General features: G+C 40.9%; 1 protein-coding gene across 1 annotated transcript in view; it reads right to left on the minus strand.

The window, feature by feature from the left end:
• The window catches only part of fstl5 (follistatin-like 5), a 173355-nt gene that overhangs the window by 145189 nt on the left and 9299 nt on the right, over nt 1-18867 (minus strand). The window contains exon 3 of the mRNA XM_080416855.1: nt 12559-12589. Within this exon, the coding sequence (XP_080272981.1) occupies nt 12559-12589 (31 nt within the window). The remainder of the gene's footprint in view (nt 1-12558; nt 12590-18867) is intronic.

Raw genomic sequence — 18867 nt, forward strand, 5'->3', positions numbered from 1 at the left:
AATGTCAAGGATGACACATCTAGCTGCAATGCATGTGCAAAGTAACAGTACAATGTGAGATGTTTCATTATCAGCACACACCGGGAATGCAAGGCTATATGGTGCACTAATTCCAGGTACGGCATTGGCTTTATTTAACACTGCCGCTGTGCAGTTAATGTCTATGCACACAGGAATTGTAATAATGAATACTTTTTTTTGTAACACTGTCCCTGTGCAGTTTTGGTTTTGGCTGTTCAGGCTAATGTGGACTTATTGTTGTTGTGCCACCTTGCAACTAGTGTTTTGGTTGTTTGCGTATTAGTTATCCCGACTTACAAGTAACAATAAAGCAAGGTAATCACATGCATAGCATGCAGTGCCTCAGGATCAGTCTAAACATTATAGTATCGAAATATGAATCACACTGCTACACTGCAACTATAGGAGGATACCAGCCTCCAGGTAAACAATGAACCTAGCATCTGTTTAAATAACATGCTATCTAAATTACATTCTTAACAGTGTGGTCAAGAAAAACAAGCCTAAGTAACCAAGAACAAATGACTAAGGTATATCTACATGGTAGTCATATCTTGGTCAGTCGCTAGCATCAATTCGAGCAGAAGGGCTGAGGTGGAGTCTGAAGAGGTGAGTCTTCAGATTACGACGGAATATTGGGAGTCTGCAGTCAGAACTCCCCACTGCAGCTCTGACTGCAGTGGGGAGTTTGTTCCACAGTTTGGGAGCCAGCTTCTGTCTCAACTACACAGTCTATCTCTCAGATTTCCTACTGTTTGTCTCTCCTACTCTCAGCTTTCCCAATATGTCTCAGCTTTTTGCCTCAAAGCAAAAAGAGTGGATGGGTCACTGTCCCACATTAGGTATTATAATCCATACCTGTGCTAACATATACCATAATATGAGTGATTATGCCAAATCCGCCCATCATTTCTCAATTTTGACCTCAACATTGATGGTGACCGTGACCTTGTTGACCTACAAATGACTCATCTCTATGGAGCAACCCAACCTACTGATCATACCAACCAGCTAACACATAGTCCTTGACCTTTTTTGTGACCTTGACCTTTGGGACAGCCTAGTAAGATTCATAAAAATCTGGCCAGCAGTTCTCCAGTTATTTTACTAACAGAGAAGCAAACAAACAGAATGGGGTGAAAACACAACACCTGTCAAATTTCTTTGGTGGAGGTAATAAGGTTGCTATTTTGTGTATGTTGTCTTCTAATGATATTGAGTGTTATGCCAGCAATCATATTCAAAGTATAAATGTCAGCTGATTTCAAATGTCCAATCATGTTCATGAGTGTCAGCCCATCTTTGTCCTGTGTCGAAAAGAAAAAGAAGCAGACCGACCGAGGCTTTTCTGTTCAGTCTATGGAGAAATATTACATTTAAACTCAATAGGGCCCGGTCGATCTTGATGAGGAAAAATGAAGTGTCATGAAAAATAGGACATGGGTTGACTTTTGAGGAGATGGAAACGGATATTACGGCTGTCAGATACAAAAGTATATCAGCAGGAAAGTTTTTTTCTGAAGTGAGGACAGACAAAATGAATATATGAACAGTTTCATTCTGAAATGAGATGTCCCACCATTTTGACACAAGCTTGACAGCTCCACTGCAGCTCCTCTGATGGCAGGCAGGGAAGTCAAATAACATGATGGGAGTCTATTAAAGCCATGACTCATCTTTAGACGAATGCGTAAAAGTAATTTTTCCACATTCAGGAACAACTTTGATTGCAAACTATTGCAATACATAGTCCTCTACCAGAAGATCTAGTGATCGCTGTAGGGTTTTCAGAATCCTATAGAGACCTATTTTTGGTAGATGACACACTAGGTGACTCAGCTAGATAGATTCATATACCTGTACCAGGTTTGGTCATCCTAGGCCTTATGGTATTATAGGAGATACAAGTTATTTGACAGTGATTAGTGAAACCCAAGTGGTGATTAATGAAACCTAACATTACTTCTCCTGTTTGGGAACAGGAATTGCACAACTGCCAGAAGGCGATGCAATTATCAGCAATATTTTGTCACAAACCTGACCTACCTGTAAGTCAGTATGCTGTACCATGTGGAAGAGTGGTGTTTTAAATGCTTTCTGTGTGTTTGTGGTGTATTTCACTACTATTGTTGTATTTTAACGTAAGCGCATTGATTCTGCACCTGCATGGAATGTGCAATAAAAAATATAATTGACTTTGACTATAATAACACTTATCCAGCAGTGTCACTCTGAAAAGGCGTGGGTTACAGTTGATAGAGGTCATTATGGTTGATACTTTTTGAAAAGGAAAAAAAAGTAAGCTCAATGACTGGCATACTGGAATAAAGATAGGCATTTAGATTATAGAGGCTATAAAAGAATAGACTACTATAAATGCTTTTGGAAACTTTATAGAACCAATTATTTTATAACATCTGAGGTACACATTATTTTTTTATGGTGGTTATCACGACGGTCTGAATGGCCTCCTTAATTTGTGCAGTAAGGACAAAAATCAATACCACTGCAACTCTGCTCCTCAGACTTAAATCCATATCATAATAACTTTCGCTCCCGGACAGAAACACACAAACAGTAAAGTGTCAGAACACAGCCAACATCAGTGAGAACATAAAGAATGTTTGAGCCTTTGCCCTTACTGTGATCCACAGTTCAGATACCAAACTGGCAAAATACATTTGTTCATTCACATGATGGGGAATATAAGATTGTAGGTAAGAACATGATCATGTCAACAAGTAAGATACATATCTTACTTGTTGACATGATCATGTTCTTACCCACTAACATCTCCTAAACCCAGACTCCCATTTCATATTTTAATACTGTTGTGTCACTTACTAAGATGATTTATGTCAAGCTGTTAGAAGGAGTGGAGCTGTGAGCTCTCCGAAATACGAGAGATTTCTTTAATGTCTGGCACACAGCAAGAATATAGAAACCGCTGATTCTTCTGGGATATTTCAATAGTTCTGTTATCCTCTGACTTTGGGTTTGCAGTTAGTGTGGTCGGAGCCATGTGTATAAAAAGGTACATTGAGAAGAGCAGCTTTGTATTTCAGTTACTGTAGTTAGCACACTTAACACAACATCAATGGTGTTTTGGATTGTAAACTAATGTCTATGAAATGCATTCAAAACAAAACCTTCAACTGCAGTCCTGTGTGGAGTGGACCGTTGTCCAGTTTATCTCTCTGCTGATCATGCACTAAAGTAGAGTTTTGCACAAATAACGGTGGATGTTGGCTGACCGCCGGAGCTGTCCTTCAGAATAATGTTCTGCCTATATTACTGTGCTGACCTTCAGAGAGGAAGAGGCCTCCAGTCGTAGTTATTAAGTTTAAGTACCAGAGGTCTGTGTGGACCACTGACGACTATCAATGAACCTCATGTACTCCATATAGGTCCATTCAGGAGGCGTTTTCCACACATTACGGGGACATCAATGTCCCAGGTGTGTTCTACATCCTGAAGCTAAATGTTAACAGTAATACTGATGAACACACACACACACACAACACACAACACACACACACACACACACACACACAGACACAGACACACACAGACACACACACACACACACACACACACACACACACACACACACACACACACACACACACACACACATTGTATATTGTACGTGCATTATATTATGCATCTCCCAGATTTAAAAAAAAGTTATGCGAAGTTTGATGTGCGTGGAACACCAAGTGGATTGAATACTTCAAAGAACTGAGGATAAACATCACGCCTCGAGGCATAGGAAGACACATTGCTTAATTTAATGCAATTTAAAAAGGTTTAAAGAAGTCCTGTCAGTACAGTATGTATAAACAGGAACAAGTATCTCCAGTATCTCAAGTAGCCAGAAACCAAAGGATTAAGGCTCAAATCAGAGCCCAGGGACAGTGTTGCGGAAGCTACTTTGAAAACATAGCTTTGCAAACTACCAATTACTTCACACTGGGAGAAGTTGAACTTTAGCAAAGCTACCCTAGGGGAAAATGTAGTTTGGTTAACTAAAGTTACTTAGAAAAAGTAGTTCAAACTACTTTTGTGGAGGGGGGGGGGGGGGGGGGGAATTATCTGAAATCATAACAAAACTAGAAAAAGTGCTCGTGCACGTTATTGTGGCCTCCTGGTGGCGCTATAATAGGCCAATGTGAAAAGGGTGCCATTTATTCTTAGGTCGTTCACGGCAATCGGACACTGCATTCATGATTTGAGGCATTTTGTTCCAAAAATGTGTTTTGCTAAATTAGACCTGCTGGTGGCGCTATAACAGGCCAATGTGAAAAAGGGTGGCATTTCTTCCTTGGCCTAGTGGGAATGTGTTTGTGAAATTTCACGGAAATCGCAAGCCAACCTTAGCCAATGAGGATGGAATATGGGAAATCGGACAGATCTGTGTTGATCACATGACTATAGAGATACTGTGTACCGATTTGCATGACGTTTGGATAAAATCTGTAGGAGTAATATAAAAAAATGGGTTTTGCACAAATCGGCCTCCAGGTGGCGCTATAACAGGCCCATGTGAAAAAAATTGAGGCAGAGGTTCTGAATTGGCATCCAGGGAGTGTGTGTGCACAGTTTCGCAGCGACCGGGCCAACGGTGCTGGAGATTAGCTGTTCACAGACGGACACACACACGGACACACACACGGACACACGGACACGGACACACACACACACACACACACGGACGGACGGACAGACGGAGGGTAAAACATACTCTCTCGCCATGCCTTTCGGCCTGGTGGAGACAATAATACAAACTAGAGGGGGGCAGAGTCGAGCACAAAACCAAGAAGACATGTCCTTCTTTTTGTTTGTGTGGGGCATATGATGACAATATTTTGGGGTTGTGTGTGTGTATGAAAAAGCACAGGGCAATGAGGTGTGGGGAGGGGATAATGAATAAACAGTAATATGGTTGCAGAGGGTGACAGAGGGTGACAGCATCAGTCAGACACCAGAAACTAGATTTGAGGTGGGGTATTGCACCAAGCAGGATTCAGTTAGCCAATCTGAAATAGCTGCAATAGCTTCTCTGAACATTTGTTATTGTTAATAATGCAATAATAATTGCTACAGTATGTGCAATGACTATTATATTAATGACTAATAGCATCTAATATAAATACACGTTCTGTTTTACAAGACATTAAACTATAGCCAAATACAGTGGTGTAAAGTAACATTTACTCAAGTACTGTACTTTTTTGAGCTTCTTTAACTTTCCTGGACTATTTCCAAGTATCTATACTGAAAATAGCCAATCTACAAGCTCACAACACGTCGCGACGAGTTGTGAGCTTGTAGATCTGCTATTTTCAAACATTTTTCTACTTTTACTAGTTGAAAGTCAATTTTGAATTATGGACTTTTACTTGTAACAGAGTACTTCTACATTGCAGTATTGATACTTTTACTTAAGTAAAACATTTGAGTACTTTTTCCACCACTGGCCAAATATTATTTTTGCAGCTGAGCTGATAATTATGCTTCCTGGAATGTCCCTGAGACCTGAACCTAAACTAATACAATTTTTCACAAGGACAACATTGCAAGGAATGTCAGCTTTGGTTTACAATGTCAAACGTGTGTGCTGGTGACTGGCTGTTGAATATTTTCACAGAGGTCAGGATTAAAGAAAAAGTCACAGTTACAGGTTCAGTTACAGTTGAAAAGCAATGATAGACTAAAACCTCAACCACAACCTGGTGTCCCTATTTTGGCCATTTCATTATAGGTAGACATTTTTACAATGCATTTATACATCATTGTACGTGTATATGTTAACTACACAAAATATAGTAAGGTAATTTTAAATATGAATGTAGTTGGACTAGCAGCAAGCTACTGCAAAATGTAGTCAAATTACAACACTGCCCAGGGAACACAGTGGAAACTTCTGGAGTTTAATTGTTAGCTATATTTACTATGTAATGGCCTTCTTTTATTTAAGTGAAGGAGCCTTTCAGTGTGATATACCTCACTCAGTTGTTAAACTACAACAGGTTCATAAATCAACCCTTTACTCAGTGCCTATGGAGCAGGTTCCATGCCATCTCAAGTACGTAAAACTCCACAGTAATAGATTTGTTATATTTCGTCTCAGAAACAATAGTCTTTTTCATAAAGCCACCTGTCATTACAGTAAGGTTGGCAGGCTCCTGGTGGTGATGAATATTCAGCTAATGCAAATATTGACTTCTCTTGAACACAGCAGGTCTCCAACGATTGCAAAGGAAGGCAGAAAACTTTTCTCTTCCTCAGCACTATTTCTGTCTCTACATTTTAAATAAAATCTCCCGCTTGAAGAGATTTTGAAGAGCTTGAAGAAGATTTTTTACAACTTATTTTGGTCTGAATGGTTCACCGGATCCTGTAACTATCAGGAGATTTTGGAGTTAGTCTTATTTTTCATTAAAACAAGGCAACTTAAATCAACTAAACCACTTAAACCCTCTATACTATACTTAGTAAACTGGACATGAGTTACCTCTGCATTTGGTGTGTTCTTTTTATTTATTTAATTAATTAATTCCCCTTTAACTGGACACATAGCAACTTGCTACCCATACAGATTGCAAAGGGAAGCCACGCCATTGTTAGACCATGTCTTGTTTATTTTTAACAGAGATTCCTGGAGGGACTACCATGTGATGTTCCATACAGTAGGTGTACTCTCCTATTTAGGTCAAACCCACGCTGTACCCTGAAGGATTAGTGGGTCAGAGATCATGAGCACCAGAGCTCATACTGGAATCCAGAGGGTCAGAAACACTTTACTTACAATGACCTTGCTCCAGAGGATTGAACCGTGTTTTAACCCATGGAAGACTGTAAGTACACCAGAATGGAGGACAAGGATTTAATGAACTTACAACGGCACGTTTGAGTTCATTACATACAAGGGATAAAGTGTTACTAAGAACAGTACTTTTCCAAAGGTTGATACAGAGGTTATTACACCAATAGAATAGTATTGTACAATAAGATGTGATGTGTAAAATAATGTCTATTTATGTATACTGTACATCACCTAGAGGTAATCCAAGCACCAAGTGCAGTTTCTTGGTACAGAAGTACATGGTAAAAAAAAAACATTGTTCTGGTTCTGATTATGTGAACAATAACACATTCCCCCCCCCTTTTTTTTTTTTTTTGTCAAGCCCACATAAATAAAATACTTCTGTCCTTGCCTGACTATAGACCGCACCCTGAATCTCCAGTAACTTGATTAAGACATATTGTATAAAAGATATTACAGATGAAATATTGGCAAAGACAAGGAGAGGCTGGATGAAACAACAAGGAGTCTGTTGTATGAAAAATGCTGTGCTCCACATTGTTCAGTGCTGAGCTCTTCTATACCACTGAGCACAGTTATTAAAAGTGTAACCAGGGACCCAGGGGCACAGTGTGTAATTTTAGAATTAATATACAATTTAGGGCTCGGCGTTCGCAGCCTCTGAATTATTCAAATGTACGTCTGCTATGAGTTTGGGTCTGTTGGGGGCATGAGAGCTGCTGTGCATACAAATTAATAAATTATGTCATCCTAAGAAAGAGGAGAGCTGACACAGGCAGAGTGAACGCAAAGTTCAGCGCCAGGCAACGAAACAAGATGTCTGCCCCTGTGTAGAGTTCAAGACCTGCAAAACCTGAAACTATCCATGTTGGGAAAACACAATGATGTTCTCGCCTTTTAAGACAGAAGTCTGTCTTGAGAGACAAACAGTCTCTCTGAGGACTTTCAGCCTCCATGGTGGGAGAGTAGTTTGAAACAATGATGGTGGTTTGCAGCCATGAAAAGTGGTGCAGCCCCGCTGAGAGGAGGAGAATTCAGTGTAAATCCAATTACAGTTTAAAAAAAAGATTTGTTCAAGTTCTCTGAAACACAAATCTGTTCTATTTCAGTCTGTGTACTGGAGTTCATAAAAGGGAAAAAAAGAAACGTGTAACTATCAGGCACAAGAAGTGTTTGTACAATGTGTGTGAGGTGAGGTCTATACAATTTCAATATCTGGGGTTGGTGGGAGCTCATACTGTAGGAACCATCACAGTCTGGATTTCATAATGTTTCTACCACTGAACAAGTAATAAGGGTGGGGGAGGGGGGGAGTCGGGGAACTATGAACAATCCTAACATGTTTTTCATTTGGTAAAATTACTCCAGACTTTTTTGCTTTATTTTACAATCTATATATAAAAAAAACAGTTGGTGTGTTGCAGGGTTGTTTTGGAATTCCAATTACAGTGCATTCTGGGAAGCGGACAGCATTATGTCTCATTCGTGCTGAAATTCAATTTTTGTTTGGTTCATAGGCGGCAAGATTCCATCGGACTATAATTGTTTTTTGGGGTTCCAATCCGTTGCCCAAATGCGTACATATATAACAACGACAGAAAATGCAGCCCACACCAGAACACAAAGAATAGGACAATTTGGCAGGGTAGAGAAGCTCCTTTAGCAAAAAACTGTTACAGCTATATTACACCACCGCAATTAGACTGAACAACTCCTCCCCTGGCTGACTTCATCAGCCTGGGGGAATGAGGGATGTTAAAATCAATCTACTGGACTATTTCCTAGATGTCTGTTGTATTTATTTTATGATACTTTTTAGTACTGTATTATAATGCTCTTTAGATATCTATTGCTTCTTTGTTGTTTTGATGATGAGAGCTGCTGTAATGCCTTAATTTCCCCTCTGAGAATAAAGTACCTACACAACTACCAACTACGAGTCTTTTCCTTGAGACTGTGAAGAAAATGAGTACTGTGGCCTGTGAACTGGCTAGGAAACTAACACACAACTGCTTTGTGATATTTTATGTAATTGACAAAAGAAATTTGTTTTGTTTCTTACTAAAGAAATTAAGACAGTCTGCATTTCAAAGTTGGCAATTTTTCAAAAGGTAAAATAAATATTCAGAAGCTTCCAGTCAAAGGAAAGAGTTTGAATTATTTATGTTTTCTCTCTGCAGTTTGCTCCTTGTCTCATTATCCTGGCTTGGGAAATGAGTTTGCTGAAAAGTGGCCAGAGTGAGATGGCTCCTCTCTCCCTCTCCTCGGCTTACGAACACGCCACATTAAAGTGAATCACAGCAGACAGCTGCAGAACGCCCTTTATGACGTAGAGAAAGACAGGGAGACGTCCACTTAGCATCCCTTTCAAACACTTAGTGGTCGACAGGTTAGGCTACAGGGGCCACCTTTCACCTGACATTGGCTTTTATCTGGAGGATGGAGGGGCATCAGACAGGAGACAGACGGATGAGATGCATCTGTCAGACAGAGAGAGAAAAACCTGCCGCTGCCTCACACCACCTTGGTAGGTGGAGTCATTGGGGTTAATGTTGCGCAGGAAGATTCACTACCACTGTGTGCACCACTGGCAGGAGGTTTAGTTGGATGAACTGAGCCTGAAGGGGTCGTTCAACATTGACCATTGGTTTAAAATAAACTGAACTACGTTCATTTAATAGTTTATAAGAGCTACCCTCCTAACCTCATCAAATAGACACCATTAATTAAGTTGTGTTCAGTGTAAATTCAGGAGTAGAGACCACCCTCTGCTTATCACGGACACTCCCCATTTTCAATCGCTTTATATCTACCACACTTACCTTCACTCATTGGCCACTCCCCATTCACAATCACCCGTATCGGCTACACCTGTCTCTACTCACCACAGCCAATTCTTGTTGCCATCCCCACAGTATATATGTTACAGTATGATTGGAGAACCAGTAGGATTGAAGAAAGCGCGCTCGTTTTTACCACCCACCCAGCACTAGAGGGAGCCACAAGCCAGGCTTGTGCACAAACATATATGGCCACACACACACACACACACACAGTCACACACACACGCACGCGCACGCGCTCATGCTTTTTTTGGTTTATTGAAAGCAGGACTGTTTAGATACTTTTATTGTGTTCTGGCTTTTGTTTTACTTTCTCCCTGACACACACACACACACACACACACACACACACACACACACACACACACACACACACACACACACACACACACACACACACACACACACACACACACACACACAGTGATCCATGAAAAGAACTATTCTGTCCCTATCGGTTTACAAATCAAACGGCGCTGAGTCGACTAGTGGAGCATCGGCCGGTCAGCGCGGGCACTCGCGCCTGGAGGCGCGAGGGCGCGCTTCCTCGGCCTCAAGCTCCACTAAGTCGGCGCGCCGTGCGTGTGAACGCGTGTTCAGCGTTCCCCTCATAGATATTATGGTTCCCCTAGCGTAGCTTCCTGGTTGCTATGTGGGGGGGAACAACAAAAGACAGGTCTCCGTCGGCGCATCAAAGCCCCGCCTCTCCGCGCTCTCCTTCTCCTCCTCGGAGGAGGAGGAGAAGGAGAGAAGGAGAGGACGGGACGGTTTATTACGCGAGGAGGAGGAGGAGGAGGAGGCTCCTCTTCCTCGCGAGCCTCGCGTAATAACCCCCCGCCTCGCAGCGCCGTCCTCCTTCTCCTCCTCGCGAGCCTCGCTAATAAACCCTGTCTCGAAAAGCCCCGCCTCGCCCCGAAGGAGCCCCGTGCCTAAAAACGAGCGCTCTGTCTTCAATCGTACTGGTTCTCCAAACGTACTGTGACATATATACACCTGCAATCACTCGACCGACTTGTTTGTTCTGCTTCACGTCCTCCTCCGCCCCAACCTCACCCTTCCTCCTCGATTCTCGCTCTTCTTCCTTCTGTCTCTATTTCTCTAGGAATTCGGGGGGGTAGTGACGGAGTAGAGGCAACCGACCGCTCCCCGAGTAGAGCAACTCCTGAGACTACAACCCCACCCTCAGTCTCGCCCCACCTGGGTTCCTCATCCCGTTTCACATTCATCTCATTACGTTTTAATGAAACTTAAGTAGAGGTGGTCTCTGAAATAGTCAATGAATCTATTGCTACGCAATGTGACTTAGGCCAGTATATTATCTTACGATAAATGGAAAAAGGTCCTAGTAATTATTATCATTCCAATAATATGGCATGGTATTTCAGCCAATAAGTAATGGCTGAGAGACTATTTTACAATCAAGCAAACATGATATTGGTAATGGTTACTTGAGAAGTTGTTTAAGAAAATATTTAACTTAACTGCAATTCCCCTCTTAAAAGTTACAGAGTTCCAAGATATTTTTCTGAACTGAAATTCCCCCAAAAGAAAAGATTTCCTGAATATAAAGGAACTTAAATTAGCATCTTAAGGTCTATGAATAGTGTACTAATACATAGGTTTAACATTGTTAATGTTACATAATAGTGTAACCATGTCAAAGTGTTACTCCTTTCACACCAAGCACCATAGCACCAAGCACTATAACAATAACTATATATATATATACTATATATATTGTTTAAAAAATTGTTTGGTGAACGATATGGTTATAGTTATCGTTATAGTTATAGTCCTGGGTGTGAACGGCCCTAAAGAGTATAACATTGTTACTACATAATGTATCAGTGCTATTTAATAGAACATGTTACAAAGAAATCGCCTAGTTAAGTTGCATTAAGTGTAACATTGCTTCAGTGTTATTACATTATCTCATAAAGCATAGTAGCATACAGGGTTTTATAAAGCTTTTTATGAGCACATGTCCACAAATTTAAATTGCGAACAGAATACAAAATGAAACAGCAAATGAAGGTTACTGCCAAAGGATGTTGGCGTCTCCCTGCCATAACTGGATATAAGCACTAAGTCTTTGTGTGAATAGAATGGATGAAGTTTCTATTCAAAGCTCTTTTCAGCTCCTTCTCCCTGTCTTTTTTTCAAGCCGACATTTTCTTGTACTGAAGGTGAAAGCGCTTTTTCTGCTGCTATTTTTCCTCCCGTCTCCCGTCTCCCCCACTCCACCCCACCCTCCAGCATGTGGTCGATACACCATTGAAGATTCTCATTTTCTACACCGTATTGATGCACCGATGATAAGACACTTGAAATGAAACTCAGCTTTCTATAGCTACAGTAATGCACAAGATTGGGCCATGACACCTGTATTACACAAGAACAGCCTAATGCACTGTAACATAAGACATGTAGGGATCACTCTGAAATGTCTGCTGTCAGGCGAGGACCTGAAGGTCGCATTGACCATGAAATCAGGACCCAAGACCCTATAAACTAACATACTTGTACTCACAAACTCTTTCAGAAGTGACTCACTTTTGTTCCTGAGCCACTGGTTAAGAAACAATGCTCTATACATGTGTATTGATATAACCAGGGCAGAAAAATCTATTTCCAACGGATTGCAAAGTTTCACCAGCCAAATAGGTTTTCGGAATAGGAAAGATCTGCTGTGGCTGATAGAAAAGGAAAAGTCCACAGTCAACAATTACATTTGGTAACAGGTGGATGGTATTAATAATTTCCCACCATGGCTGTGATGTTATCCTGGTGAATTCTGCTTGTAGAGCAAACAACCGGCTAAGCTCCATTCAGAAATGAAAGACAAAAGAAAGATTGAAAACCTACCCTTTATTCTCTCGCTCTCCGGGACTCCATCCTGCTGAAACAAACAAACAAACAAACAGAGACCAAATGGAATCGATTAAACAAAGTCATGACAGAATGAAAAATAAATACACGGTAACTAAACACATTTTTAATTTCGCTGCACATAACTCAGTGTGTTAATAAAAGCGACATGTCAAATGGTGTTTATATGTTAATGCAATCATAGTCAGGGTCCAAGGATTTCATTTGTAAACGTGCACATTGACCAAGGCTGCACAATCCTTTGGTACTGTAGCAGTTTCTATGATGCCTCTGTCAAATAATGCATTGTAAACTCCAATGGTTCTTAATCTGCTTATAACACTGCATAATTACCAGGTGCTCGAAGAGCGCCTGAGTCTACAAACAGTCAGACTAATCATCATCATTCGACACCTAGTCGCCACCTAGTCGCCGCCTATTCATCATTGGCTGTCATGGCTGTCCTTCACTCCTTTAAGCCAATGGGGACACTTCCCCGTCGGCCCGTCCTTTAAGCCAATGGGGAGACGGCCCGTCCTCCGCAGTAACCGCCCTCCGCTCCCCTCATTCACACTGCAACAGTTGCAGACAGTGCAAGTTGCACTACTGCTGCCTCAGGGAACAAAGTTAGCCTAAATGCTAGCGTGCTTCATTAGACCTAGTTTGCCTATTAAGTTATTATTACACACACACACACACACACACACACACACACACACACACACACACACACACACACACACACACACATTCTTGTTATATTCATAAGCACTCATACTCATAATGCTTTATAACTATAATAATAACACATTATAAAGCATTATATAATGACTACTTAAAGCAAGTATCAACATATGTTTTGATAATAACCATATAATCCTTATTTATTTTTATCATGTTTACACTTTAATGTGTCTTACTGTCTTACTTACTTTCTTTCCTATCAGTTTCCTAGTAGTATTATTAGTATTTATAATTTCAGGACCCCAAGGAAGACTAGAGAGGCACATTCACATGCTTCTAATTGGGATCCTTTAATACAGTGGTTCTCAACCTGTGGGTTAGGATGATCTTGAGGGGGTCCCCAGATGACAGTAAAGTGTCAATTTAAGGACTTTTAAGACCTTTTTGAATACCAAAAAGGAAAAAAGACGATTACTGCATCAAAAGCAATCAACAAACTAGAAAAGGTGCTCCTCGGAGCACAGGTCTCCGCCAGGTCAGGTACGTTATTGTGGCCTCCTGGTGGCGCTATAATAGGCCAATGTGAAAAGGGTGCCATTTATTCTTAGGCCTTTCACGGCAATCGGACACTGCATGCATGATTTGAGGCATTTTGTTCCAAAAATGTGTTTTGCTAAATTAGTCCTGCTGGTGGTGCTATAACAGGCCAATGTGAAAAGGGTGGGATTTCTTTCTCGATCTAGCGGGAATGTGCGTGTGAAATGTCCCGGAAATCGCAAGCTGCGTGCATAATTTGAGGCATTTTGTTCAAAACGGACCAATCCTGCAAACTTTGGAAGGCAACCTTAGGCAATGAAGATGGAATATGGGAGATCGGACAGATCCGTGTTGATCACATGACTATAGAGATACTGTGTACCGATTTGCATGACGTTTGGATATCCGTAGGAGTAATATAAAAAAATGAGGTTTGCACAAATCGGCCTCCTGAACAGGCCCATTTTGTTCTGGCATCCAGGGAGTGTGTGTGCACAGTTTCGCAGCGACAGTGCCAACGGTGCCGGAGATTAGATATTAAATTGTCAAATAATATAAGAGAGAGGCAAACATTGTGAAAATAGCTGATCTACAAGCTCACAACGCCTCGCAACTGTGAGCTTGTAGATCGGCTATTTTCACAATATGTATTTGCGGAACAAACTAAATGTAATGCCTCAATTCCTACAATTCGAAGTGCTTGTCAGGGTGGGGGTCCCCAGTTCAAATATGATTATTTTGGGGGGTCTCCAGTTCAAATATTATTATTTTGGAGGGTCGTGGTCTGAAAAGGTTGAGAACAACTACTTTAGTAAACAAAAACTTCATATTTGCTGGTCAATCACTGCCTTTTGTTTCGCTATGATGATCAGAATGTATTCTAATGATCTATAATCATAATACATTATAAGCAATTTATAATGCATTATATACTCACTGATATAAAGCAATTATAATGTGATTATGAGTTAAGTGATCTTTGGGTGCTTTAAGTGAAGTTTCTGTCAGACAATGTCCCCTACTGTCACTGCACCCAGGGTCCAGCTGAGCAAGACTTGCCTAGTCTTTTTTAGTTTTGATATATTTTTTAGCTTATAGAGTATTACGATACTTGACAATATAAGTCATGGTGCTTATAACCATAATTAGAATAAATTATCATAAGGAGACGATAACACATTCGCTGCTCCTCCTGTGAATGATCTCTCTCTCTTTCTCTGATTGGTTAAACTGACCTGCAATTCATTACCGCTGTCGCGTGGTAATTTAACTGTGTTGTGTTGAGACAGTATCCGTTTCCTGCACCTGACCTCATCAGTAGGATTCACAGCTAATTTCCAAAACAATGCCACAAGAATTATGAGTAGAGCACACGACTGCACGTGGCCAGCCTGTGACAGCCCAATTCCTTCCTTGTGAGTGAAGCGTGAACAAGGATAGCTTATGAGGGTCTTGCTGATCCTGTTAACCTTGTCATGCAACGTCCTTCAGAGCCAGGCCAAAGACAAAGCATTAGCACTGCTGTGACATGTGCTACTGCGCTACTGTTTGGACAGTTTTAAACCTCATACATCTCACCACATTTCAGCCCTACTTTCTCAACATACTGTAGCCTACAATTACTTTACAATCTGATTAAATTAGGTTTCAGAGATTTTTTTTTAAGCGTTTAGAGTTTAATTAAGCATGTATCATTCCATTATGTAACTATTTGTGGGTATCTTGTACAAAAAGTAATTTCACCCATCTTTTACACTGGTAAACTTGGCTGATTGCCTTCAATAGAAACAACTCCCACAACTGCCAGTATTCAAACCATTCTTAAACTGTCTCAAAACTCCCCTTTCTAAAAGAAAGTAATTATGAGTTTATCCCCCTCAGTTTTCTTACTTTCTTTTGAAATCCCGATTCTCCTTTCTTGGGGAAAGACATGACTATCACAGTGATGCTACAGCATCAGCAGTCACTCAACTCTATTAGATGCTTTAGAGACAAATCATATAATCTTTAGTTTGTCACCTTTCTTTCTGCACGCAAAGCCTGTTAAAAGTCTGGTTCCGGTCTAGAGGCCACCTACTGTATCATGTAATTTCCACACACACACACACACACACACACACACACACACACACACACACACACACACACACACACACACACACACACACACACACACACACACACACACACACACACACACACACACACACACACACACACACACACACACACACACACACACACACACATATGGTCTCCGTATCCCAGTGTATGAATCGCACAGGGGGTGGCATTTTGTGCTTTTTGAAATGTTAGAGAGCTGCCACAAAAGAGCTATTAGCCATTTATTCTTTCATACAAAATTCTGCCTCTCACAATTCTGACACTAATTAGAAAAAAAAACAAGTGTAGAGCATTTATAATTGGTGCTTGACAGGACACAGACCTTAAAGAAATGCCTTTAAAAGAGGTCAGGAGAAGCATAAAGGAGGAGGGAATATGGCTACTACAACAACCTACTACAGAGTTACAACCCATTACACTCTTTGAGAAGCTAATTCAGGAGGAGCTTATAGTGTACGACGTGTCCCTACATCATCTGTATTTAACCCACCACCGTGTCAGGACGCCATTACAGCTCGATTATCAAGAGCGCCATACAGCCTTGAACCTCACTGCAAACCATGAATATGAAAGGAAGGCCATAAATATTTGATTCCTGAAATGCAAAGCCTGCCTAGCCCTTATGCCTCTCTTTTTCCTTTGACTGAGAATTCCGTCTTTTCTAGGCCTTTTTTCAGTTGGGCAGTGTATAGTAATGCATTATGCAACAGGTCTACCGTCAATAAGGAACGTCTGCTCCCTGACAGCCGGCTGAAAATAGCTGGCAAACACTTATCCCCTGTCCGGCTTCACATACTGTATGCACAGATTAACCTGTTGGAAGCTCATCTCGGTTTCAATCAGCGGTTGTGTGACATGTCATTTCAAACAGTTTAAAGGGTGTTAACAGTAGGTTAGAGGCCAGCAAAACTACTCCTCGTTGTTGTTGTTGTTGTTGTTGTTGTTGTTGTTGTGCGTCTTGCTGTCAATCACAATAACTTCATAGTGTGAAATATGAAGAAAGCTCTATATGAATATAGAAATAGAAACAGTGTGTAGTTTATCTGCTAGACAGACAATAATTTTTGATTCACCCTCAGTTATGCTTCACTGTCTTCCAGGACTATGGGCAATGTTCTCCCAGCTGTGCCATTAAAACATGTACATTTTGTAGTTTGTAAGATTTCATTAACTGCGATATATTTTCAGTATTTCGGCTTTATTTCGCATAAAGACCAGGGGATTGACCCTTAAACAGTCCAGCCGACCAGAAGTCAAACCGGAGACAAGCTGAAGAAGGTATTTTGTGCCCATGTGGTCATAGCTGAAATGGTTAGAGAGCCCGCCTAGGAAGGCAGAGGTCCCAGGTTCGATTCCAGACCTCAGCAATGTGTCGAAGTGTCCCTGAGCGAGACACTTTACCCCTAACTGTTCCCCGTGGCGCTGCCCCCATAGCGCCCACTGCTCCGGTTACTTACAGTAGGATGGGTTAAATGCAGATACCTCATTTCACTGTGCATGCAAATATACAGTGACAAATGCCAAAGGCGTGTGGACCATATTATTATTAGATTATTATTATAATTCAGCTATCAGCTCGCTCCCAACTACAGTATGTAAATCATGTCCATCCATGGCTTATCCAGAGTCGGGTCGCGATGTAAATCATGTTAAAAATACTAATAGTGGTGGTGCACCGGTGAGTGAATGATTAGAGTGCCGACCGTATGATTGCAACATCTCTGGTTTGATTCCAGCCGGTGCCACTTGTTGCTAGCCTGGCATGGCCAGACTCACTGAATCTGCCAAGGGCATTTTTTTTTTTGCAATGGCAGATTCGTCTGGAACCAGGCTAACTTGTTGCACCCTCTGCCCTAAGCTCATGAAAGATATTCTCAAACTTAATAGAGGTTACAGTAGTCACTGGTTTGTATTGCTGATTAAATATTTTAAGAAAGTCTATCCAGACATGTTTAACCCTTGGCAGCTGAACTATCCATCCATACTTGAAAATAACCAGTGCTGACGATGTCAGATTATAGATTAATGCCACAGTGGCACTGACAAATGCACTTTAGCTAGCTTGGTGCTTATCTGTTCAGATGCATCTTGATGGTATGCTGAGAAGAGAGAGGACAGAGTGACCTGTGAACATTATGCCACAGAGAATACTGGATTCTGATTGGCCAGAGGGTGTGCATTAATTTCAGATATCTGCCAGCCAACTGTTATATGCATTATGAACTTTGTAGTAGGGTTATTTAAACTAACATTAGCTAAAAACTGCCCGTTAATACTATATGGCTTTCATTATAACATTCACTCTTTTTTGGGAACACAACGTATATAGACTGTGTTGATATTGTGGTAAAATGCATGGCTATAATCAACTAACTGATGCTTGTTTCCAGAAGAGCTGATAATATGGCTTGTCACAATTCTGGAGTATTCCAAGGTTGCTGAAAGATAGTGCCAACACAAAGCTTCTATACAAAAAAACACATTACCAAAGTGAGTGACAGCCACACAACACTAGAGGGAGCGACCATGATCTGGTACCACACCATTTTTGAACAAAAACATGGGGAATTCTCATTCTACTATACTCTGCTACAAAAATGTGGAATGCCCGGACACCATCCATTAAAGGATGTGTTTCACTGGTTTCCTTCGGAATTGGCCTGAAAAAAACATCTATCGATTCAGGACTCAGGAGACCACAAGGGGAGGTAAATGTAAATTCCCATCAATCCCATAGAAAGGAGGTGTCATTCACTGCCGCTGTTTTTCCTTTTTCTCCATGTACATATAGTGTTTTGTATTTGTTGATGACATGTATTATTCTATTTTATATATATATATATATATATATATATATATATATATATATATGTGTGTGCTATGTTGATGAATTGAATACATAGGACCGCAATGGAAACAAGTCTCCAAGACTTTTTTTGTTTTATCCATTTAGCCTTAATG

The sequence above is a fragment of the Gymnoscopelus braueri genome (genome assembly GCF_963280865.1).
Source record: "Gymnoscopelus braueri genome assembly, chromosome: 20".
NCBI classification, from domain to species: Eukaryota; Metazoa; Chordata; class Actinopteri; order Myctophiformes; family Myctophidae; genus Gymnoscopelus; species Gymnoscopelus braueri.